At 34.1% G+C, this 27,015-nt stretch overlaps 1 protein-coding gene and 1 pseudogene across 1 annotated transcript in view; one reads left to right on the top strand and one right to left on the bottom strand.

Annotated features, from left to right (window-relative positions):
* LOC122415295 (uncharacterized) overlaps positions 1 to 20,299 on the top strand; it is a 768,161-nt gene extending 747,862 nt beyond the window's left edge. The window contains exon 7 of the mRNA XM_043427283.1: positions 20,155 to 20,299. Within this exon, the coding sequence (XP_043283218.1) occupies positions 20,155 to 20,234 (80 nt within the window). The 3' untranslated portion in view covers positions 20,235 to 20,299. The remainder of the gene's footprint in view (positions 1 to 20,154) is intronic.
* Positions 20,300 to 21,010: 711 nt separating this feature from the next.
* LOC122414849 (nardilysin-like) lies at positions 21,011 to 24,770 on the bottom strand (annotated as a pseudogene).
* Positions 24,771 to 27,015: the final 2,245 nt, after the last annotated feature.

Raw genomic sequence — 27,015 nt, 5'->3', positions numbered from 1 at the left:
TGTATTTTTTTTATAAAATAATTTTTTTGCCCATTTTTTATAAAAATTTTGTTTTAAAGTTTTTTTCATGGATGGAATTATCAACAAACGAGGGACCATCAATGTACTTGTCCCAACCTTTTTTTTCCTAGGGGTCATTTACTTCAACCGTAACATGTAATCTCAAAAATTCATCACAAATGTCTTCAGCTTCTCTAAATTCCTAAATTTTCCGTTTTCTATTTTATTCTGAGTTTTTAAACTTTTAAATTCATTCCTGAATTCTCCTGAAATTGTTTTTCGCCAAAACCAATGCAGATACCTTAAACGTCTTTGAATTCGGTTGCTCTGTTGAATTAAGTACGCTCAGTTTTTTTTGCTTCTTTGAGTTCTGACATAATAAATGTTTCCGGGTGCCTTTTTTCAGCAACTATCAAACTGGATAATTGGATCTCAGCGGCCACTTGCAAACTTTGGAAATATATTTCATCGGGGACACGTTTTGAATGACTCGAAAATGTCTAGATTCAGAATGCAAAAGCAACATTTAAAAAGGGCCAATTCTGTTGGATTTGTTGTGTCTTGAATTTGATCTATCTTTCCTCTTTTCCTTTCTTTTTCCTAACGTTATCAGCCGAAAATCATATCTCGGCCCGCAAAACGCATTGCTCCATGCTCTTGAGTTCCCAATGGACGAAACATATTAGAAGACAAGGAGAAAAATCACAAAAGTCCAAGACTAAACCTCTATCGAAATATTTTCAGTACAATTTCGACGAAAAATAGGTCTTTTTTAAAGTTGAAAATTATAAACAATTCATAGAAATTTAAACTAAAATCTTACAGTCATCTGAACATAAATAAGAATCTTTTGAGAAAAAAGACGTGATATCAAACCATAAACTTCCCCTAGGGAAAAAAAAGGTTGGGACAAGTACATCGATGGTCCCTCGTTTGCTGATAATTCCATCCATAAAAAAAACTTTAAACAAAATTTTTTTTTAAATGTAAAAAAAATTATTTCATAAAAAAAAATACAGAACAATTCGAAAAAAATTTCACAAATCTTGAAAAAACATTATCTGTAAAAAAAACTAATCTGTATCTATTTTTTAAAGTGTCAAAAGAATCAAATAACAAGTAAAAAATAATAAACCGAAAAATCGCCCTTGAAATCATTTTGGAAACCGATGCCCCATTCTTCTTATTTGATTCGAACAGTTAAATCAACTAAAAAAAAACTCCATCTAATTTACGTGCGGCATTAAAATTTATTATATTAATTCCAGGCCAAGTATTTTCTACTGAATTGAAAAAAGTTACCATTTGAATTACGTGCAGCATTAAAATTTATGATATCAATCGGTGGACAAGTATTTTATTAGTAACTCCAAATTTTGACATTATTAAATTCTTCTAAGAAGCTTTTAAATCCAAAAAAATCACATGAAAGCTAGTCATTTCTTACTCTATGGTGGCAGAGACTTATAAGAAAATCGACTCTTCTCAGACTTTCAGGATCCTCTGGTATTATTCACAAAATTCGACGTCGATTGGATCGATACAAATTATGTTTAAATATGTGTTAAAAGTACTTGTCCGGCCCATCACTATTCATTCAATAAAGAATCAATCATAAAAAAACGAAATGGCACGGCAGAATCTCGTTAAAAGTTTGTTGAAATGCGATTTATTATTAATTTAATGTTCTTAATAATAGTATAGGTTAGTTCTTATTCCGAATGGAACTCGCTGGAAGAATAAGTGGGAAGTAAAAATTGCCGTCATCGAATGTAAACTGCAGAGTTATTTAGGAAGCTTGAACATATACATTATGTACAATTTTTTTCATTTATCGATGCACAATAATATCCCTTCTATATTGCGGAATAATTTGTTTCCGTTTTTTATTAAATTAGTGCAATTAAGTAAAAATTACTTGAAGATAATTCTCTCAATTCCCTCTGCATGAATACTTGTGATCCATCAGTTCTAGACAAGCCCTGACTTTTATTTGGATAAACAATTTAAACGGAAAGTGATGGGCCGGACAAGTACTTTTAACACATATTTAAACATAATTTGTATCGATCCAATCGACGTCGAATTTTGTGAATAATACCAGAGGATCCTGAAAGTCTGAGAAGAGTCGATTTTCTTATAAGTCTCTGCCACCATAGAGTAAGAAATGACTAGCTTTCATGTGATTTTTTTGGATTTAAAAGCTTCTTAGAAGAATTTAATAATGTCAAAATTTGGAGTTACTAATAAAATACTTGTCCACCGATTGATATCATAAATTTTAATGCTGCACGTAATTCAAATGGTAACTTTTTTCAATTCATTAGAAAATACTTGGCCTCGAATTAATATAATAAATTTTAATGCCGCACGTAAATTAGATAGAGTTTTTTTTCAGTTGATTTAACTGTTCGAATCAAATAAGAAGAATGGGGCATCGGTTTCCAAAATGATTTCAAGGGCGATTTTTCGGTTTATTATTTTTTACTTGTTATTTGATTCTTTTGACACTTTAAAAAATAGATGCAGATTAGTTTTTTTTTAATATAACGTTTTTTCAAGATTTGTAAAATTTTTTTCGAATTGTTCTGTATTTTTTTTTGTGATATAATTTTTTTTACAATTAAAAAAAAATTTTTTCTAAGTTTTTTTTATGGTTTGATTTTCTGTCCATTGAACTTATAAAAGTTTTAATATTTTCTCCATTAAACCAAGTTTATATCCTGAATACCAAATGTTTCATTTTTAGAATCAGATTCAGAACATATAGAGAATTTTTAGTTCACTAATAAGTGAGTCTTGTCAATAGTCTCTAAAAGTAAGTGAATGAGCACTCAACGTATGGGACAAAAACTATAAAGCATTTCGCTGCAATCTTTTTTTTTTTATTATGGACTCATCGGTGATGGAGCAGGTTTTATACTTTTCCATATTTTCGCTATAAAAGTTGTAATCGATAATAAAGAAAAACATCCAACTCTTCTTCATATAAAAATGAGTTTAATTAATGTTTGACCCTGTGCATTAGTAAATACTGAAAAACAAACATTGTATTGGATTGGTGTGTGACAGGGCATTCCAATAATGTAAGTTGCACGACTACTAATTCATTGAAGACAGAAGTGTTATATTCTGTCCATTGATTCTGATATTCTGTCTATGAAATGAAACCAGTAAAAATTTTATATCATATTATAAAAATTTGGTTGGATATTCTGATTTCAGGATCTGGTCTGAATAGAATGTATAAATAAGGAATCTTATCATTACCTTTGAGTGGTTTACAATGAAAGTTGACAGATATTTGAACACCACTGATATTTCCTCCTTGATTTTTTTACCGCTGGGATACAGATGAAGTCAGATTCCCTACACATTTGAGTAATATTATTTTCCCACATATTCAGAAATAAACGAACAACCTCGAAAATAGAGAAACTACGTAAATTCGTTTGCACAAATCAATTTCCTTTGAACAATGCCAGCAAGATCCTTTGTTTTTATTAACCTTTTTGCAAAATAATTCAACACTTTTCATATTTTTCTATGTTTATGGTACACTATGAATAAATGAACCGTGTTCATGATGAATATTTTTGATATTAAATCTCATGAAAATCAAAGAAAATGTACAAATTCCCGGAATATTTTAAGCAACTAAAGGTAAATTCATAAAAAACACTTTCACTTGTATTTTTCCATACCAAATTATGAATTCAGGCACCGTTCGATTTAGAAAAAGAGAATAGAAAATAACAATCACATAAATACTCACGAATTATCCGTTCAAATCGTGCACATTTATGAAGTACTTAGACTGACGACACATTGAAGCTGATATAGGGACGAAAAACTATTTTTTACTTCTGACCGGCGTCTATGTATGAATTTTTTATGATAGGAAATTATTATCCACGAAAATGAGGAGAATGCTCACACGAGTTGTTATCACTGGTATCACTGGATGTTATAACAAACAAATTAACCAGGGCTAACAAAACTCCTGTTAAAGGACTCTTCATATTTTAGTTCAAACTTTTTCCGACAGGCCGCTACTATAAAAAATATAAAACTAGCATCGGGTAGAAGATATTCAAACAAATTTTTAAATAATTGCGTGATAAATAAATTCCTTCACACTTTAACATGTGTCAACGACTCAATTTTTTTATGGTGTTCGTATACAATCTGAAAGAAAATATGTTTCACCGTTTTTCGTGCTGAGGTCATGATAGAATTATACTTGAGTTGAAGCGCCCTCTGCGCTTAGACAGATAATTCAATTCGGGCGCCCTCATCCAACTTTTCATTTTTTTTTTAAAGCTAACCCTTTGATAGTGTTTTAATTGATTTATTTGAAAACTTTAATTGAAGTTTTCGTTTGAAATATTAACGTGATACAGAAAAATCTAAGCGAAAATCAAGAAAATCGTTGTGAACAGAAGGCCCCTTCGCGGCTCATTTCGGAATCATAGGCAAAATATGAATTTTCATAACTTGTATAAATAAAGTTAACGGCCATTTTCTCCGACGCACTTTAAACTCAGGAACATCACTTTGGTGTCCCCCTCCGATTTTCTTGAAACTGCTGTATGTGAAAGAGCATTCGAAAGTAAGAGACACGTATTTTTTTTTATCGGCGGAAAAACGGTTTTAAGGGGTGAAACCACCCTTGAAAGTAAGGCATGTCAGGGGGTGATTTTGCAGTTTCACCAGCAAGCACTCAACTGATTTTGATAAAACCAAAACCAAAATGTTTCTTATCTGAAGTGATGAAAAGTTCACCCTGTGCACGAAAAAAAAAAAAAAAAACAGGGGGTTAACCACCCTTACATTCTTATATATCTCACGCCACAATAAAAAGGAACGAATATGAAGGAATGAAACGGGTTCTATTTCCATGAAAACATGAAAATAAAGTTCACGTGTTTTTGCATTTTTGCAAAATAGCAGTCTTAAGGGGGTGAACTACCCCTTTTTTGAATTTTCGTACCGTAGGTGGTTTATTTCTGTTTTACATGTTTTTGCTGATTCGAAATATTATAATAGTTTCGAATCAAGATTTTCTGACGTATCGAAGTCAATACAAGACTCTGAATGGGTGAATCTCCCCCACTCGATTTTCCTCTTTATTCGCTATTTCAAAATTTCTCCCTGCATTTCGTTCAATTTGGTTGCTCTGCATCGAAATTACAAATTTAATAATTTTAGGAACATATAAAACTCGTATTGACCTGGATGGTGTCGGTTTGGCGGGGGGGGGGGGGGGGGGGGGAAGTTCTCACAACTACTTTTTCGGTGATCATAGAAAGCTTGTAAACTGCACGTAAATGAATAGGTACCATGCTACAGATAAAAATGCCTCTATAAAACACTTTCATAACTTTGGCGGAAAAATAGAGGCGTAGACATATGATCCCGGTGTTTGTGCTAGATAAAAATGTTATCAAGTAGTTATGATCACCTGATATTTTTGGCATTCTCACACACCGAATAACATTAGTCATTCCGAATATTCTTGAGTCATGCATCAGATAAAAACGTTATCAGGCATCGTGAGATTAATAAATATTTTTTTCTTTCGATACTTATTTTCGAAGGCGGTAACCATTAGCATTGTACTAGTGCATTTTTGAGTGAGCTCCAAATCGTGCGTGCTTTTTCTGTGCTTTTGGTGTATTGTGCCTACTACTTTTACCAGCATGAAAGTCAACCCAATCAACGTTATCAAATTGTTACTGGCTACATTTGAAGCTATGAACATTGCACAAACTCCTGTTAATAATGCAGAAATAGAGATGAAGGAGAATTTCGAAAAAATTTTAATCGATTCTATGCAAGATTACAACGGGATTGAGATGATACAGGAAGAAACTCTTGATTTTCAAGAACCATTTAAAGAGTTCGAAGCAATTGCTGTTGAAGATATGATATGGCAAAAGGATGATGATGTCGATTCCGACGCTTGTTCTGGTGACGATGAGCTGAGCTATGATTATAAAAAAAAAGCTGTTGAATATTGGAGATCTGGTAAAAAAAAGAATTACAGTGTTGAAACCGTCAAACAAAAATACAAATCTGTAAAATCCATACGGCAGTTACGACGCTGGGCACAACAACTGAACAAGGGTGGTACATATAAAGAAAAACTTGCTCGAATTTCTGAATACACATTACGGAATATGAAAACTGCTGTAGACGCGGGTGTCATTGTTCATGATATTGACCTTCGAAAGTGGGCTCTACAGGCACAGAAAGAAATAGGCCATGAAGATATACGATTCAAAGCTTCTCATAACTGGCTATGGAAATTTAAGAAATCGCATCGCATTGTTTCCAGAAAAATTAATAAATTTATAACGAGAAAAACTGTGGAGGAAGAAGCGCTTCTGCAAACAAATGCGGACAAATTTGTTCAAGATGTTAAATTACTAATAGAAAAGTATGGGTCAAGTAATGTATATAATTCGGACCAAAGCGGTTTTCAACTGGAAATCCATTCAGCACGAACTTTAGCGATGGAAGGATCGAAAAAAGTTGAATGCGTTGTACAATCAGTGTCTTCAACGACCCATAGCTACACGATTCAGCCAACAATAAATGCCAACGGGAAACTACTTTCTCCACTTTTCATAGTATTAAAGGAGGCAAAAGGTGAATTTGGACCGAGAGTAACGAACGAATTGTTTAAGCCAGATAACGTCATAGTAACAGCATCGAAATCTGGGAAACTTACTTCCGGTGCGTATTATCGTTAAGGGTGCATCAACTTTTTCCAAAATATAGTTATAAATATATAATTTGTTATATGTTTACAGATCATTTTAAAATTTGGATGGAAAAAGTTTTTTTTCCGAATGTTGGAAGTGACAATGTATTACTGATTGATTCCTGGAGTGGACACTGCCCCAAAGTTGTACGTGAAGCCACCCCTCATGATAAAAAAATCATCACAATGATTATCCCAAAAGGTACAACTGGAAAAATTCAACCGCTTGATGTATTTGGATTCAGGATATGGAAAAATTTTGTACGACATTTTTCAGATAGTGTTCTATTAGTGGATGCTGATATAAATTTACATTTGAGGAATAATATAATCAAACTGCAATCTTTGGCCCACAATCAATTGTCATCTCCACGCTATATCAATCTTTTCAAATATTCATGGTTTAAAAGTAATTATATTACGGAAAAACCGGAATATTTCGAAAATCCTGTTGATTTTGGGTTCGGTCAATCAAAAACACACTGTGAAATACCTGGTTGCAATAATATAGCGATTATAAAATGTGCATGGTGCAAAAAATCTTTGTGTTTGAAACATTTTTTTGATGAATATCATTATTGTACAACGTATGAGCCATAATTGCTGGAAATGATAGGTTTTATTATATTTTATTTCGATATATGTACTTATCTAATAAAATCCGATTCTATACTATGAGACGGTTAATGAATTGTTAATGTGTATTGAAGTTTCATTTAAAAAATGTTCGTTAGTAAACAAGATCAACAGCATAGACTTATTCAGACTTCAAAGTTGAATCGTAGTAAATATCAAATGGCTCCCCTCCTCCTTCCCTTGCCCGCCAAGATTGAGGTCAATACGATCATTATACGTTCCTAAAATTATTGAATTCGTAATTTCGATGCAGAGCAACCAAATTGAACGAAATGCAGGGAGAAATTTTGAAATAGCGAATAAAGAGGAAAATCGAGTGGGGGAGATTCACACTTTCAGAGTCTTGTATTGACTTTGATACCTCAGAAAATCTTGATTCGAAATTATTATAATATTTCGAATCAGCAAAAACATGTAAAACAGAAATAAGCCACATACAGTACGAAAATTCAAAAAAGGGGTAGTTTACCCCCTTAAGACTGCTATTTTGCAAAAATGCAAAAACATGTGAACTTTATTTTCATGTTTTCATGGAAATAGAACCCGTTTCATTCCATCATATTCGTTCCTTTTCATTGTGGCGTGAGAAATATAAGAATGTAAGGGTGGTTAACCCCCTGTTTTTTTTTTTTTTTTTCGTGCACAGGGTGAACTTTTCATCACTTCAGATAAGAAACATTTTGGTTTTGGTTTTATCAAAATCTGTTGAGTGCTTGCTGGTGAAACTGCAAAATCACCCCCTGACATGCCTTACTTTCAAGGGTGGTTTCACCCCTTAAAACCGTTTTTCCGCCGATAAAAAAAAATACGTGTCTCTTACTTTCGAATGCTCTTTCACATACAGCAGTTTCAAGAAAATCGGAGGGGGACACCAAAGTGATGTTCCTTGTCAGTTCAAACTTAGATTAACGTTGGAAAAAACGGGCTCAAGGTTTTGTGATGTGTCGGGATGGAATATCGGTATTCAAATTTCAAGAGTAGGAATTGTTATAAATAAACTCATCCTGACAGTAGTTTTTTCTTATGGAAAAAGTAAAAAGGAACGTTGATAATTAAATAAGAAATCAATAAACATAAATAATGAGAACATATGTGACCGAATGAAAACGGGGAATTCCCGCTGTGGACCAACTTTACTAACTACTTGTTACGGGTTGATGGTAACTATCTCTGAAAGTCCCGAGACTCTACCGAGTCTCTTGATATTTCACGAAGTATATAGTTTGTATCTAACTTCGCTATAACTAGAAAGCACTCATAATGTTAATCTAGAAGAATCTATTAGTTTCCGTTTGCATACTTGTCTTGCTCAAGTTATTAATAAGTTAAAGCATCCTCTGTGGTTATAGTGTTATAGAATTGTGCTGAACCCCAAACGCCCCCAGGTGGCTGACATCCAACTCATGAGCGAAGCCGCCACCGCTTTGTTTAAATAAACACACGTCAAAGGGGCATGTAAGTGACTCTATAATTTGCAAAGTACTAATTGTTCCTGAACTATATCGTCTTCGTTCCATTTGTCATGAAAAATGTGGATAATAAAACACCAATGGATATTTCGGCCTAATTTTTTACTGCTGCCATCTAGCGGCATCAGAGCGAATCGCCGAAGGCACTGCCATCTCATTGAAGAGTTTAAACAACGAGTCGCTACCGCGTCTCTTGATTAAACATTTAACCGTTGACGAGGGAGCTCATTCGACGAACACCTGTTGCTGTGAAAAGACGTAAGTATTTTTTCACTTTTGTAGTTTGCAAATGTCGTTTTTATTAACTAATGTTTAACGATAAATAAAGACGTTCAATATTATTGCCGTAATCATAAGAAAAATGACATTTTAAAATAATTTTTTTTTTCATTTCAGAAAATGGAAATTGATGAGCGCCAGCCAAATAATGTCGCTGACGGCGACGATGCCGAAGAGAGGCACGATATACCACCACCACCACCAGCGGAACCTGCTGAACCGCAAGAGCCACTCGGGCCACCTCCTGGCCCGCAGGTCAATGACAGACCTATGAATCGTAAGTAAAACGAGCTTGGGATTATTACTTCCTTTTCTTTTCGACTTAAATTTAAGAAAATTGTTTTCATTGTTCCAGGGCGAGGCACGCGAGCTGGGTGGCGAGTTCGGGAGGCGTTGCAGTTTGAATATCTGCAACGCCTACAACTCCTCACGGCGAGATCCTTGGCTAGCCAAGCTTTGCGGGCCAGGCGGGTCCGTAGGACATGAGCTCGTGGCAACCGGGGTGGCCGTGGTGACCGTGGTGGCCAATAATACGAAATAAATAGTTTTATAAAGATGTTTTTGTTTTGTTTTTTCATTTATTCCCACTGAAGTGCAGCTCCGCTAATGAACAGTTCAAGACCGGTGCTATATATCTCTAATTATACAATTTACTTCATATACGCACTCTGTTTTTATAACTTTTGCTTTTTCTTACTGAAATATAACTCCGCTCATGAACTGTTCAAGACCGGTGCTATCTCCGATTTCTTTTTTGACTACAATTTGCTTCATAAGCACTATATTATATAATTTCCTTTCATCATTCTAACGATGGCTCAATTCATCTGAGTATCCAAAGTTGTAGCACTCAGAATCACCATAGAAGCCGGTGTAGAATCCGAACTGAATTTTCTTCAGCGTCAACTTAATCTCCTAAGTAGACTTCATTCGTAGAAATGCCTGCGCCTGTTGGTTTGGATATCACACTCTGCGAAATAATGGAAATTAAATTCTGCGATGTGTTGATTAAGATATACCATCATGTAAATTTTCAAACTGCGAAACAATTAAAAACTTTTTCCTTTCATCATTCTAACGATGGCTCAATTCATCTGAGTGTCCAAAGTTGTAGCACTCAGAATCACCATAGAAGCCGGTGGTAGAATCCGAACTGAATTTTCTTCAGGGTCAACTTAATCTCCTAAGTAGGCTTCATCCGTAGAAATGCCTGCGCCTGTTGGTTTGGATATCACACTCTGCGAAATAATGAAAATAAAATTCTGTGATGTGTTGATTAAGATATACCATTCATGTAAATTTTCAAACTGCGAAAAATTAAAAACTTAGACATTGAATTTTATCATCTAAACTTTTTTTTGAAGAAAAAAAATGACCTGACTGCGAAAGCTAAATTTTTTAACGAATATTTATTGAGTGATCTACAAATTACCAAAAGTTTTAAATTATCAATTTTGAACCACCAAACGATTCTGCATCGATGAAGCTTTCCAGGTGAATTATATTGGACGAAAATTAATTTTGGCCGGCTAACTTTATGTCGAAATTAAAAATTGTTTATTCATCGAAAAATATTGAATACCAAGTGTTTTAATTACGCTATCCGGGACCACCACACAACCACCTAGAAATATTTATTATAAAAAGTAAAAAATTAATAAAAATACCGATACTCGAAATGTGCCGGGTGTGAGCGCAGCTGATGTGTGTTGGTGTGATACGCAGCTGATCCATCTTCCATATTGGATGTACGTGTAGCATACGGGCACTAGTATGCGTGTTTCCTTACCGCTCATACCAAGACGAATGGTTGTTTTATTTCGGAGCCCGTTTTTGTTAAAAATGTTCACTGCATGCATTACTAAAAAATCGAGCGGTCATCGGATAATGCCAAGACGATTTTCTCAAGCGCCTCCGAAAAAAAAAATTGAAAGTAAATCACAAGTATACAGAAATGGTGAAACGGGAAGCACGCCTGGAAAACAAACCCTAGTATGAATCATGGCAATTCTGGAAATTCCAATGAAAATATAAACGACGTTTTGATGCAAGATTTTTCAAATATCCAAATCGAGTATCTCGAATCACTAATCAAGTCAAAAAACGATAAGAAAGAATACAGGTAATTTCGATTTTTCTTGGAGCTACAGCACAGTTTACGGTTTGGATAAAAATTTTCAAAATAATTTGAGAAATGTTCTTCTGTGAATGGGGAATTTCTCATAAAACATTTCTATACAATATAAAATGGTGAATTTGTTTTAATGGTGCTGGGTAAACGTTGAACTGCAGTATCTGCGAGAAGATAAATTCTGAATCTGGAACAAGGAAACTTCAAATTTTTGTTTTTCTCTAAGAATTTATATTCTGAAAAATGACAAAAATATAACCTCGCTCGACAGTGGAGTTACATTCCGCTTATAACTACAATGTGCCAAACGTGTGAGGTGCTAGATGGATTATGCATTCATTGTGGAAATACGATCTCTAGTTAACAACATCGGTAAGAATACATATACATTTTTCATATTCTTTCCCGTGAAATAATCAAAGTAGGATTAGATTATCATTATGTTATTATTTTTTTGAGTTTTAACCTCGCTCGACAGTGGAGATACATTTCGCTTATTTCTTTTTACTCCTCATGCCTATTGTTGATAAATCAATTTCTATATAATCATTTTTCATATCATCGTTACTTAATTTGTCTCATTATTAACCGAAATCAAAATAAATTTTTTTAATAAAATTGCGTGGGAAAAATATATTAAAGGAAAAAAATCGCGTAAACTAGTAGACTCTTTTAGTTAATATTTTGTTTTATAATTATGGCAGTAGTTTTTTTTTAATATCAGGTGAACACCATTCTCATGCATAGTAGGCACAACGACGAGAATCCTCGACGAAATATCTGTTGGATGTCTGAACCGATGAAGTTGTTTGACGAAATTGAATAACCAGGAAAAAAATTCTATAGAAATAATAAACGAAAAATTGAAAAGTTCAAAAAAATTCAACAATAAAAAACAATCAAAAAAAATTCTGTAAAGAAAAATAAAAATTTTCAAAAAAATTCATAAATATTGAACAAATTGAAAAATTGAAATCCAAGTTACATGCAGTATAAAAATGTATGATATCAATTAGAGGCCAAGTTTTTATTGATAATTTGGAATATTTATTGAACAAATCGGAAACTTTAATTGAAACTCATGATAATTATTTTCAAGAAAAAAGTTAATGAAAAAAAAATCATAACGGAAGTTACGTGCTGTACTAAAATGTATTATATCAATTCGAGGTCAAGTATTTATCAGTTATTCGAAATATAATCTCCGGCGACAAATGAGCGTTGAGAATCCTTGTCGGGCTCACAACGTTTTATCAAAATTACTAAAAAATTAATGGAAATGAAATCATTAAAAATTCACATGAAAGTCAATCGTTACTTCAACAAGTTACACACTTTAAAGAATCGATTCCCCTCCGATTTTCAGGATCCCCTGGTATTATTCACAACATTCAACTTCGATTGGATCGGTACAAATTATGTTCAAATACGTCTTAAACGTACTTGTCCGGCCCATCACTTTTTATTCAAATTGCTCATTCAAAAACAAATCAAAAACAAAGTTAATGCATGTGTTAATATTAAGGAACAGTAATTCCTGAGAAAATAATTTTCCTTCGAATCCCTCTTGTCAAAATGAAAAGAAAATGAAAGATAAAGTTGATTAATCTATTTATATCATATGAAGTCAGAATTCACAACAAAATAATTTTTCTCCAAATTCCAGGAATCCACGTGTCGTACTCGACTAGTGGTATTTATCAAAATGTGTACGTGACTATAGAAAAAAAAACATTGCATGGCTGAGTAGGTTCGAAAATTTCTTGTAATGTGCCTGATTATTTCTCATTTTCATTGGTTCTTACCGAATGGTATGTGTTCACTGAAGAAAATGAGAAGTGGATATTGCTATACGAATTTGCGAACAATCAAGTTCGAATTACTTGGAGATATTATTTTTATTTCTATCGATTTTATTATATTTGTCATTTTAGAGCAGCCCTGATTTGTTTTCGAATGAGCAATTTGAATAAAAAGTGATGGGCCGGACAAGTACGTTTAAGACGTATTTGAACATAATTTGTACCGATCCAATCGAAGTTGAATGTTGTGAATAATACCAGGGGATCCTGAAAATCGGAGGGGAATCGATTCTTTAAAGTGTGTAACTTGTTGAAGTAACGATTGACTTTCATGTGAATTTTTAATGATTTCATTTCCATTAATTTTTTAGTAATTTTGATAAAACGTTGTGAGCCCGACAAGGATTCTCAACGCTCATTTGTCGCCGGAGATTATATTTCGAATAACTGATAAATACTTGACCTCGAATTGATATAATACATTTTAGTACAGCACGTAACTTCCGTTATGATTTTTTTTTCATTAACTTTTTTCTTGAAAATAATTATCATGAGTTTCAATTAAAGTTTCCGATTTGTTCAATAAATATTCCAAATTATCAATAAAAACTTGGCCTCTAATTGATATCATACATTTTTATACTGCATGTAACTTGGATTTCAATTTTTCAATTTGTTCAATATTTATGAATTTTTTTGAAAATTTTTATTTTTCTTTACAGAATTTTTTTTGATTGTTTTTTATTGTTGAATTTTTTTGAACTTTTCAATTTTTCGTTTATTATTTCTATAGAATTTTTTTCCTGGTTCTGAATCTTTTTTCTATGTCATCCAGAAACAAGAGACCATCAATGTACTTGTCCCAACCTTTTTTTCCCAAGGGGAAGTTTATGGTTTGATATCACGCCTTTTTTCTCAAAAGTTCCTCATTTATGTTATGACGGTTATAGGATTTTAGTTTAAATTTCTATGAATTATTTGCTTAGTACATTTTTATAGATTCCATTCTCATACGAACATTTTTTATGGGATAATCTTTTTCATGAAATTATCAGCAAATAAGGGACCATCAATGTACTTTTCCCAAACTTATTTTCCCTAGGTATGATGTTCGGATTATAAAGTTGGTTTCCACCATAAAAGACCAATTTTTCGTAAAAATTGTAGTGAAATTATTTCGTCACAAGTCTGCCCTTGAACTATGGCGATTTTTTCTCTTATACTGTAATATGTTATGCCTATTAGGAACTCAACAGCATGGAGGAATCCGGGATGAGGCCCGAGAAATTAATTTCGGTTTATAATGTTGGTTTCCACGTAAAAGACCAATTTTTCTTCAAAATTGTACTGAAAATATTTAGACACTGGTTTGGTCTTGGATTTTGGTGATTTTTCTCCTTGTCTTCTAATATGTTTTGTCTACTGGGAACCCAAGAGCATGAAGAAATGCATGTTGTGGGCCGTAATATGATTTTCGGCCTATAACGTTGGTTTCCACGAAATAAGATCTATTTTTCGTTAAAATTGTACTGGAAATATTTCGTCACAGGTCTGTCTTTGGACTTTGGCGATTTTTTTCCTTGTACTCTAATATGTTTCGTCTATTTGGAACCCAAGAGCATGGAGAAAAGTGTGTTGCGGTCCGAGATATGATTTTCGGCTTATAACGTTGGTTTCCACGAAAAACAACAAATTTCTCGTCAACAATGTACAGAAAATATTCCGTCACAGGTCTGTCCATGGAGTTCGGCTATTTTTTTCTTCTACTCTAATTTGCTATGCTTATTGGGAACTCAAGAGAATGGTAGAAAGCGGGTTGGGGGCCGAGATATGATTTTCGGCTTATAACGTTGGTTTCCACGAAAAAGGACCTATTTTTCGTCAAAATTGTACTGGAAATATTTCGGCACTGGTTTTTTCTGCCACGTTGGTGATTTTCCCCCTTATCTTCTCATATGTTTTGTGTAATAGGAACTCAAAAGAGTGAAGAAATGCGTCTCGTGGGCTGTAATATGATTTTCGGCTCATAACGTTGGTTTCCGCGACAAAAGATCTATTTTTCGTCAAAATTGTACTGGAAATATTTCGTCACCGGTCTGTCCTTGGCCTTTGGCAATTTTTTCCAAGTCTTTGAACGAAGAAAGAACTGACGTAAAGATTTCCTTAATAGAACAGATTTTATTTATCCCTTTTCTTCAAAATTCAAATGAAAGAACACGGAAAATCCAACAGATTTGCCCACTTTAAATGTCGCTTTTCCATTCTGAATCTAGAGATTTCGTCTCATCCAAAATGTGCCCCCAATGAAATATATTTCCAAAGTTTGCAAGTTGGCCGCTGAAGTCCAATTATCCACAGTTTGATGGTTGCTGAAAAAAAGTATCCGAAAACTTCTAACATTTATTATGCCAGAACTCAAAGCAGCAAAAAAACTAAGCGAACTTAATTCAACGGAGCAACAGAATTCAAAGACGTTTAAGGTACCTGCATTGGTTTTGGAGGAAAACCATTTAAGGACAATTCAGAAATGAAATTAGAAATTCAGAAACTCACAATGGAGTAGAAAAAGGAAAATTGATGTAACTAGAAAAGCGGAAGACTTTTGTGATGAATTTTCTAGATTACCTGATACGGTTGGAGTAAATAATTTGAATGATTGGCACACATGCTGCAACACAGAAATATCAAAGTTTGGAAGTATTCGCTGTATATCAGTCATACAAACTTCAATACTATTTGAAAAGGAACACTTAAAAACTTACCCAACCAAGTTCCATTACATATTACCATAATCCAAGATAAGGGGTGATCCGTCGCATTTATCCACAAAAATTTCAGAGTTCGCAGGTATCTGCTGCGGTTAAATGTATCTGCGCAATGAGCTTCGAAGACAGCAATTTCATATCTATCCATAAATGAGCAACTGAAGACTTTTATAATCAATTTTTTACTTCATATAGATGTTACAGTTACAGTCAAAATGTAAAATGAATGGCACAGTATTTAAATTGTATAGTTTGCAGATTTTTGCAGTATTTCAATGATCCGAATCTACAACATTATAATGAAAAGTTGTCAAAAGTCATGATGTTACATTAAAATGACATAGCGCACATTGCGTTCAGCAATTCTGTAAGTTTCTGGGGATGTTGGTAGGCATCATATTTGATCGCATCCAAAACTGAGCAACAGTAAACTTATCGGAATGAATTTTTTTTATAATAATTCCATATTTGTAGTTTGCAAATTGGAAATACTCAACATACATGTCATTCTATAAGTTTTGTTATCAAAATTTGTGTTGGCATACCGCATTCCTAAGATACGACTATTCATATCATTAGCAAAAAAAGCATCCAGAGGCTTTCTGGAAAAGTTTCCAAATTTATCACTCGACAGACCTAATGGGAAAAGAATAACTACACATTATACCAAGACCAGATTTTTTTTTGAAAATCTGATTTACAAAATGTGCAATTCAAGATCATGGTTAGAAACCTCTCGAATCATGTTACCACAATCATCATGGAGGAGTAGAAAATCATAGAACACATATTAGGGAACGAATTAATAATATGAATCGATCCGCTGCAAACTGAGCGGGTGAAAACAAGGATCGGAGAGGGCAGAGCCAAACTGAATATCAAGCAAAATATGGGGATGTTTAAAAATAATGACGACACAAGAAATAAATTAGAAAACATTTATTCAATTAAAGTTTCTAATATCATTCTAACAGTTGCGTGTATTTTTGTTCTATTTATTCGTATATATAACCTATGTACACATGATATATAACCACGCCACTGACAATATATTCGCACTGGACAATATTTCTCGTACTCTGATTTAATTGAAGGATTATTTCAGTTAACACTTATTTTCAATCGAACGAAATAATGAAATCTTGAAAAGTTTCGTTGACATATATGCATCGCGCATTTTTTATATTCTTTTTCACACACACATCACAGACTACATTTACGCGGCCGATTTGATACCGGTTTAATATATCACAAATAACAAAATAAATAGTAATATGCACTTCTTTAGATGACGAAAATTATTTTTTTATTGATCCCGCACGCACTTCGTAATGTCGAAACTCTGTTCATACGATCAAAAACTGACACATGGTTTGTGCATATATATATGTATATGGGTCGAATTTATGACTGCTTTTACCAGCTGTGCTGCGCCGTGTGCTACGTTCTGAAGTTAACGTCAGATTTCCAATCATCAACAACTAATTTCAACAACCAATCACAACGTCTAAAAATGGATGTCGTCAGATCCAACGAATCAGAAACTCGAGAGAATCAAAGTACCTTTGATGGTGTTTATAAATACAGACGCATAAATTCTTGAATGTGTTGGTAACTTCTGCATAATCTTGAGCCCGTGCAAAGTTTTTTCTCAGCAATCACAACACCGATTATGCTGATTTAGGGCAGAATCGAAAGAGAATTACTCAACTGGCTTAAACTTCAATTTTCAAGTTGCTAAATGGCTCCTAAGCTTCGTAATTCAATAAAATCACATGCCAATTTTACCCCCACCACGGCGAATCATTTTATTCAGAGAAAGTATAGTCTCGGCGAGAGTCTCGGGCCAGCAGACGACAGGGCTGTCAATGTACTTGTCCCGAGACTCTACCGAGTCTCTTGATGAATAAGTGCACGGGCTCAACGCAAAAGTTCTCGAGCATCTTGTCAAATTTTACGTGAATCAAGCACGCGGAAGAGAAGGCGTGCATATGAAGCCCTATCTACAACATGGCGAGGGACTCGTTGTAATGTTGCTGGTGATATGAAAAGAATCCGACTCGAAGAAAATTTCAAATATTTGCTATCTAACAGACCTCGTCATAGGTTCGTTCTATTTTTTCTTCTTAATAAGCGATGTGTCATATGAAAATATTGAACGCCCACATGAAAGAACCAAAATATTTTTTCTCATCAAAATTAAGCCTTTTCAGAAATTTTGTAGAGATTCATATTAAAAATTTATTATTACAACAATGAACGAAATGTCCTCACGTAAATAATCAATTTTTTTCACAGCAAAGATATGTTGAGTGGTTTAAACTAAATTTTATTGATTTTCATTAATGAATTCTAATCAATATTGTTTTCAAATGAAGGCCGGCACCGGAGCTTTACCAGTGGAAGAATACATTTAAAGACACAAAACAAGACCGCTTGATAAGAAGTTCTCCATGGGTTATATATGCGAAGACACAAAACAAGATTTAGCATTCAATCATATATTTGATTTGACGACCACTGTTCAAAGTATATTCCAAGAGCTGTGCGAAGAGACAAGCACAATCCAAAATGGGAGAAGACTTACTATCCGTGATAAATGAAGAAATATTCAAATATAGATATTAAATACTTTACGCTTTCTTCTTTCACTGAGTCATAAAAACAGAGTACCTGACATTTTCTCGAGGGTTTATTCAAATAGCAATCAAGATGTGGGTGTTGCATCAAAACACTTGAAGAAAGAAAAAACTGTTCAAACGTAAATTTTTTATTTAATCAAACACTTTCTTACGACAAATATTTTTTCTTTTTTGAGGAAAAAACAGTAATAAAATACAATTAATAATTTTTAAATCTTCCATTATCATCGGACTTCTTCCAAATCCTGAAAATTCACATCGATTGCACCAACCAATATGCTCAGCAGAGACGGTGTTTATAAAAGATATTTTGTTTGTTCTCTTAATCCACGAGCAATATCTACCCGGAAGAATCAAGCTTATATATTTAATATTGTTGATATTATAATTATTTAATTAATGTGTAACGCTAGGGTATACTAGAAACTAGTAGAAACCTCCACCCAACGAGACACACCGTTGATAATTCAAAGTCCATGCCCTATCGGAAATCAACGTTATCACGTTGTCTAATTGCTCGATTCTTTTCTATGGGAAACACTCCCGAGTCTCTGAAAATTATACAATCATCGTACGTTCTTCCATCACAGAATTTTACATTGTGCTCATATTGAAATTAAATAAAAAACGGTGCTGAAAACAAGAAATTAGATTTTATGACAATGCACCAAAATATTGATGATTAAAATTTGTTGAAAAAATTGATGATTCAAATTTTTATCGACCAACGTTTTACCGCGCTAAGGAGTTATTACCATTGCGCATCGAGAAGACGTTTTTTCTGTTCAAATACTTTACAAATATGTACAATTTCGAAGCAATTGTGTTATTTTTACGTCTTTCATTCACAAGTATTTAATAAAATTCCTGCATAATAATGATATTAAAAACGAATGATTTGAAAATTGAAAGTAACGCAGAACGAACTAATATCGAAGTTCGGTGTCTCATCAAGTGTGGATTCACTAAATATGTAGTCCATCGATCATATAATTTATCTGTACGCTCACAACCGTTCATATATATAATAATAATAATAACAACATATTCAATATGGGACGAGTAGAAAAAAAATGAAATGTTTGAAAAAAAAATGAGGGTTTTCGGTTTTTTTTTCTCCTTTAAGGTGCATTAAGACATATGAAAGCAAGAACGACTCTGTACGTGCTTAAGTGATCTGTCAGTTGCTTGAGTGCGAAAGAGGTGACTGAAAAGCAGATACACGGTTTATTTGGACATCCTTGATATTTTGTGAAAAATAAGTTTTACCTTCTTCTGTGATGAAAGGAGAATAACGCTGTGTAACTCACATTTTTTTCAAAACATTGAGCATATTGAGTCGTGAAAATTTGTATTTCGCATAGCAGTGAGCGAGACAACGAACATTTTTGTCATTTTTTTTGTTTTTCTTTGTGAACCCTTGACAATAAGACGCAATTACAATTCCAAACGGATGTTATTCAATTTTATTTTATTCGTTTTGAATTTTCAATTCAAAATATTCATTTACTAAGGAATTCGTGTATAAAAATAATAACGATTGCCAAATAATGCACGATGTTTCTCTCGTTATTCTCCTCTTCCTTGAATTTTGATACCCACGCTTTATTTGACGAATATCGTGGGTGCTTACTTTTTTGTTTTATTTTCGCTCTTTTCAGTCCGAAACGATTGTTCGAACATTTTGTTTTTCTCCCTTCAACCCTCGTTAAATTCATCACTGTGCCTCGTTAATATCTGAACAATTCGACAGCCCGAGGCATCATTCGGAAAACGACGTGTAAAAACAAACTTCCTTTTATGTAAGTCCATATTAAATATATTTTACAATAATATTATCATTGTACATGCACAATGGTATGCTGCTCTACACATTGTTCTGCCATCGCCGGCCAACCAGCGCAATTATCGCTCACGCCCGCTTCCGAATTGAGGTTGTATCAAAAAGGCTGCTTTCTTTCTTGCAAAAGATAATAAACGGGATATCTAACGTTATATATAATCTTCCATTAGAAAATTTGATTAAATATATTTTAGAATAATATTATCATTGTACATGCACAATGGTATGCTGCTCTACACATTGTTCTGTCATCGCCGGCCAACCAGCGCAATTATCGCTCACGCCCGCTTCCGAATTGAGGTTGTATCAAAAAGGCTGCTTTCTTTCTTGCAAAAGATAATAAACGGGATATCTAACGTTATATATAATTTTCCATTAGAAAATTTGACGAAAGCATTCGGGTTCGAAAATTCAAAATATTCATCGTTTTTTCCTTTTCAGAAATGTCAGGCGGGATCTTCGAGAATTAGATGATAAAACACAATTGCGCCGATTAGATTAACGATCAACAATAAAGTGTCAATTAGTTAAAAATAGACGTAAGGACTGGATCGAGGAGTCCCGATGTGTGCGCCGCGCCTTCGTACCTGTGATGACGAAGAGAAAACAAAAATGCGCTATTTATAAAACAGTCTTCAACAGTTAAGGCTACTTAAAATTGAAACAATTGAAAGCTATGGTAAATTAATGCATTTTCGATCGATGGCCGGCCAATAAACGAGCATGAGTATCGGCATCCTTACATCTCTAGAAAAATTTAACAGCATGATTTCTATTGATAAGTTTATTCCAAATCTACTTTTGGCTAATATTCAGAAATAAGGTTATTTTGTCTATTAAATCATGGACCGAGAAACAAAAATTCAGACCAATTTTTCGGCTAACCAAGGGTCCCCTTACACGAAAAAGTTGAAAATATGATCAGACCTTTCCTTTCAATGATATCAGACGAAAATCTCTGTGCGATAATTCTCCGAGTAAAAAAAAAAGAAAATGCTCTTCACCGACAAAGTATAATGTTTCCTGAATGTCCTAGGAAAACTACGTCTACGGAACTATAATTGAGGAATACAAGCAATGATAAATTTTCAACTTACTTAATAAGCTTTCCTGGCTTTATAAACGTATTGTAGTACGCTTTCGATGCTTCTTCTTTCATAACTTCGAACAGTTCTTCCGTAACGAGGTTCGAAAAATTTGCTATGTATTTTGTTATCGTTTCCAGTAGGAGCTAAAATATTGGAAAAATTAAATCAACAAGATTGGATAAAATGTAGAAGCACGATATTGCACAAATTCTCGTGAGTATCATATTTACAAATAATTTTTGATTGAATCCATTCAGTTTGACCACAAGACCCATCTCGCAAGACATTATCGTATAATGCAGCTCAGCTGCTGTAGCTGGATATAATTCCTCAGTTAACAATTGCTTGAGAATCGCCACGAATAGATCGAGCATAGCAAAATTGAAAACGGTAATCGTGATTGAATTAAAAATAACATTCTTTTGAATGAGAGGTGTTCATTATTTCCTTACTTTTCCGGTGACTGCAATGGCCAACGGTGATATATAAAAAAAATTCATAACACTCGGGCAATCTGAACTTCGTGTCAGGTTTGTACCACACTTCGGAAAGAGAGTCTGAATAAACTTTGACAGGATAGTCTGATGGCTTCTCTGGTTTTGGTACGAGGGTAAAATCATCAGTTACAAAAATGTTCGGTTCCGGTAAATGGAAGCCTGAAAACGGTTCTACGTTTTGCCAACACTTAATCCAATCGGCTGGTATTTCAATGTCTGCGTATTTCGTTTTGAACCACGGCTCAACCTTGCTGAACTCGTCCTCGTTAAACTCGAATATTATCGAATATTATAATATTCACATTTTCCGGCGTTAAGATGACCATACAAGATTTAATAGATACAGGATCGTACTCGAAGTACAATTCGGAACCATTTATATAATGAGCTGGTGCGTAAAAATGCATATTTTCGCAGAGATCCTCGACGTACTGGTCAGGCGGTGTTTCATCGGAAAATCTACAACAATTAATGAACGAATGAACGAATCATTTAAAAATATTGACTGAAAAGAAAAAATGGGGAAAAAAGGTGTAAGCTCGGAAATCCAAATGAATATACAGTTTAGGATTATTACACAGAAGAAATGTTTCATTTAAAATTGCACGATTCGCATCTACAGTTATTTGATTTTTACCTGAAATTGGTTTCCTCAATTCTATGAATCTCGTCGTAAATACGTTTTTGGGGACTTTCGCATCTCATAAGATTAATGTAAGAATAAACAGCGTCGAGAACATCCTTCAAATTTTTACGACCTTCGTCGGTGAGCACGAGAGTAAGACTGAAAAGGGCGTACATGGAACTATGTTCGAAACCGCTTTTCACCATTTCCGCTGAAAACATCCAAGCACCACATTTTTTTTCGTAGTAACTGATCAACGATCCCTTGCCCTCGTGACCGATAATCCAAGAGACGTATTGATGTGGTTTGCTCTTGTACAGATGAAGAAGCGATGGCATTGTCCAAGTTAATTCAACCTAGCAAACGTTGAAAAATGCGTGTGAGAATTTCGTTCAGGAATCCGTTCACATTTTTTCTCTCTTCAGTGTCGTTTAAGCCTTCAAGGCTACGGACGAAACATCGTTTCCGAGAAATTTACCTGGCAAACATCTTTGATGGGTTTTACTTTATACATTCGATGGAAGCGCGACGTCTTGAATGATTCGGCGCCTTTATATTCGTCAAAATTTGTAGGAGGCAAATTGTTATTCGGTACGTTCGAAAAACACTCCTTAACGTAATTTTTCAGTGTGTCGAGCGGTAATCTCGCCTGTAGAACAATTTTATCGAACGAGTTAATCACAACAAATATTGTTTTGAAAAATCAGTTGCATCTGTATAGTCATAAAATAAAATATTTTTTCTCGAACCTGTATTGCTACGGTCATTCGATGAGCGCTATAATGACGTTGACGAAATTTGTGCAATTCCTCATAGAGTTTGTCATCCGTAACATTATCGCGGAGAGTAATCAAGTTACCCCAAACAAATTTGGTCGCGGGATGTCCAGTTTTTGCTAAGCTGCTGAAGAGCTGTTCTTTCCTGTGAAAATCGGACGGTAACGCCATCTGAAATTCTATGAAACTTTATGAATTGAGTGAAGTCGACATGCATCTACATTCAATGAGAGAAAAGACATTACTAACGTACCACTCTCTGCTGCTTCTCGTTCTCGAGTAATAGCGTCACGTTTTATCAAGGAACTTATGAAAAATGGAGCAAAACGATCGAGTGCGCTGTGCAGAAATTTTTCTTGTATCTCAAAATAAAACGTTGTTTTCTTGCACTCGGTATACGCATTGTCGGAACCACCATGTTTTTTTATAAATGCGTCGAAGTCGTTTTCCTTAAATCATTGTAAAACCAATGTCATTGCTGTCGATTCTTGAATAGTTTATTTTAAGAAGAGAGTTGTCTCTTTGCACTACCTTCGCACTACATGTATACTATCTGTGGATATTTCTTAGATCCCATGAACACCATGTGCTCCAAAAAATGAGCCATTCCAGGTATTTCTGGAGGATCGCTGAAGCTCCCTACGCCAATGCACAATCCACAAGCTGCCTAAAAAAAATATTAACTCAACAAACAATTTGGAGTGAAACTGCATATCAAGTTTTCGAATAACTTTCAAAAAGTTCTAGAATACCATATGAATGTCGATGAAATTATAAAAAAATGGAATCATTTATCATGCATACAAATATTTCTTTAATCATCACTGAATTTGCAAAATTATGGAAATAGAGAAGAAAAACAGTCAATTGGTATTATTTTTTCTTAAAATAATGACAAATGACAAGGATTTATTATTTACCATTTTTTCCTCTCTTTTCATTTTCTTTTCATTTTCTTAGCCCTTGATTCATCTTTAGCATCGTTGTCGATCTGATCTACATCGTCTTCGTTATCCTTACTGTCATCCTCATCATCCACACCATCATCTTCTTCATCAATTTCTCCATTTTCTTCACTCCCACTCTCATCTTCATCTTCGCTCGCTGCTTTTGCTAGTGAATAAAAATTGTTAATGACAATCATTGCTTGGCTATAAGTAATAAATTATAATCTACAATCACCATGGTCATGTTCTCCATCTTTAACAGCAAGGGTAGAATCATCTTGACACGAAACTGGACTAGGATCAGCGATCAAGAGAGCGGTAAGGCCATTTGGTAATTTGATAACTCTGCATATTCAAACAGATAAATGTCATTATCAAAATTCAAAGTTAACTGCATTCGAGTATTTGTTTTTTTTTACTTAATAAATTGGAATTTGTTTTTTTTTTTTACTTAATAAATTGGAAACAATCTTCGATGGAATAGAGAAATTTTATTGTCATTTGCACAGCTCTTGGAATATACTTTGAACAGTGGTCGTCAAATCAAATATATGATTGAATGCTAAATCTTGTTTTGTGTGTTCGCATATATAACCCATGGAGAACTTCTTATCAAGCGGTCTTGTTTTGTGTCTTTAAATGTATTCTTCCACTGGTAAAGCTCCGGTGCCGGCCTTCATTTGAAAACAATATTGATTAGAATTCATTAATGAAAATCAATAAAATTTAGTTTAAACCACTCAACATATCTTTGCTGTGAAAAAAATTGATTATTTACGTGAGGACATTTCGTTCATTGTTGTAATAATAAATTTTTAATATGAATCTCTACAAAATTTCTGAAAAGGCTTAATTTTGATGAGAAAAAATATTTTGGTTCTTTCATGTGGGCGTTCAATATTTTCATATGACACATCGCTTGTTAAGAAGAAAAAATAGAACGAACCTATGACGAGGTCTGTTAGATAGCAAATATTTGAAATTTTCTTCGAGTCGGATTCTTTTCATATCACCAGCAACATTACAACGAGTCCCTCGCCATGTTGTAGATAGGGCTTCATTTGTACGCCTTCTCTTCCGCGTGCTTGATTCACCTAAAATTTGACAAGATGCTCGAGAACTTTTGCGTTGCGCCCGTGCACTTATTCATATTCAATTTCGTCAAACAACTTCATCGGTTCAGACATCCAACAGATATTTCGTCGAGGATTCTCGTCGTTGTGCCTACTGTGCATGAGAATGGTGTTCACCTGATATTAAAAAAAACTACTGCCATAATTATAAAACAAAATATTAACTAAAAGAGTCTACTAGTTTACGCGATTTTTTTCCTTTAATATATTTTTCCCACGCGATATTATTAAAAAAATTTATTTTGATTTCGGTTAATAATGAGACAAATTAAGTAACGATAATATGAAAAATGATTATATAGAAATTGATTTATCAACAATAGGCATGAGGAGTAAAAAGAAATAAGCGAAATGTATCTCCACTGTCGAGCGAGGTTAAAACTCAAAAAAATAATAACATAATGATAATATAATCCTACTTTGATTATTTCACGGGAAAGAATATGAAAAATGTATATGTATTCTTACCGATGTTGTTAACTAGAGATCGTATTTCCACAATGAATGCATAATCCATCTAGCACCTCACATGTTTGGCACATTGTAGTTATAAGCGGAATGTAACTCCACTGTCGAGCGAGGTTATATTTCGATTTCTTTTATATTTGAATCACGGGAAAGAATATGAAAATTCATTATTTTTTTAATCACATGTCGAAATGATGATTCTATAAAAATACCGATACTCGAAATGTGCCGGGTGTGTATTTATTCCAAATAAAATATCGGGAGCAACTTTGACCGCGCTTGAACTTTTTCATTACCACTATTTTATTGAAAAAATAATCACCTCATTGATATAAAATGAAATAATCACGTCATTGTTGATTAATCCTTCCACTTTTCATTTATTTACAATCCGCACGCAAACAGCACTCTGAGGATCATAACCTCAAACGTCAACATAACATGAAATTTCGGCTAGTGACTTTCGGGCTCTCGGTCCTTCCACAGCTGCTTTCCGCCAACTTCCCTGAATTTATTGTTGAATGTGATTGGCCTAGAAATTTACTCACCTCTCATTGGTTGCAACAAAAATTCTCTAACCGGGGATTGGTGATCGTGGGGGCCAAGGAGCCTATGTTTGTAGCGGTCAGAGTACGCGTATACAGATACGAAAATCATGAATGTGTAAGTAATTTTTGCATAATCTTAGGCCCGTGCAAAGTTTTTTCTCAGCAATTGCGACACCGATCATGCTGATTTTGGGCTCATTCGATAGAGAACTCAATTAGCTGAAAGTTCAATTTTCAAAGCCGTACATAACTCATGAGCTTCGTAATTAAAGAAAATCACATGCGAATTTTACCCCCACCACGTCGAATCGTTTTATTCAGAGAAAATATAGTCTCGGCAAGAGCCTCGGGCCAGCAGACGACAGGGCTGTCAATATACTTGTCCCGAGACTCTACCGAGTCTCTTGATCCGTATTAACATGATCATTATATACATGCTTGAGGTTCATATCATCTTGCTTGAATAGCACTATAAAATTTGCATTGTCTCTCACGAGATGTTTCGGAATACGAGTACCCTAGGAAAAAAAAGGTTGGGACAAGTACATTGATGGTCCCTCGTTTGCTGATAATTCCATCCATGAAAAAAACTTTAAA

This window comes from Venturia canescens, chromosome 8 (genome assembly GCF_019457755.1).
Source record: "Venturia canescens isolate UGA chromosome 8, ASM1945775v1, whole genome shotgun sequence".
Taxonomy (NCBI): Eukaryota; Metazoa; Arthropoda; class Insecta; order Hymenoptera; family Ichneumonidae; genus Venturia; species Venturia canescens.
Note: the sequence above shows the minus strand (reverse complement) of the source record. Positions and strands in the feature narration are given on the sequence as shown.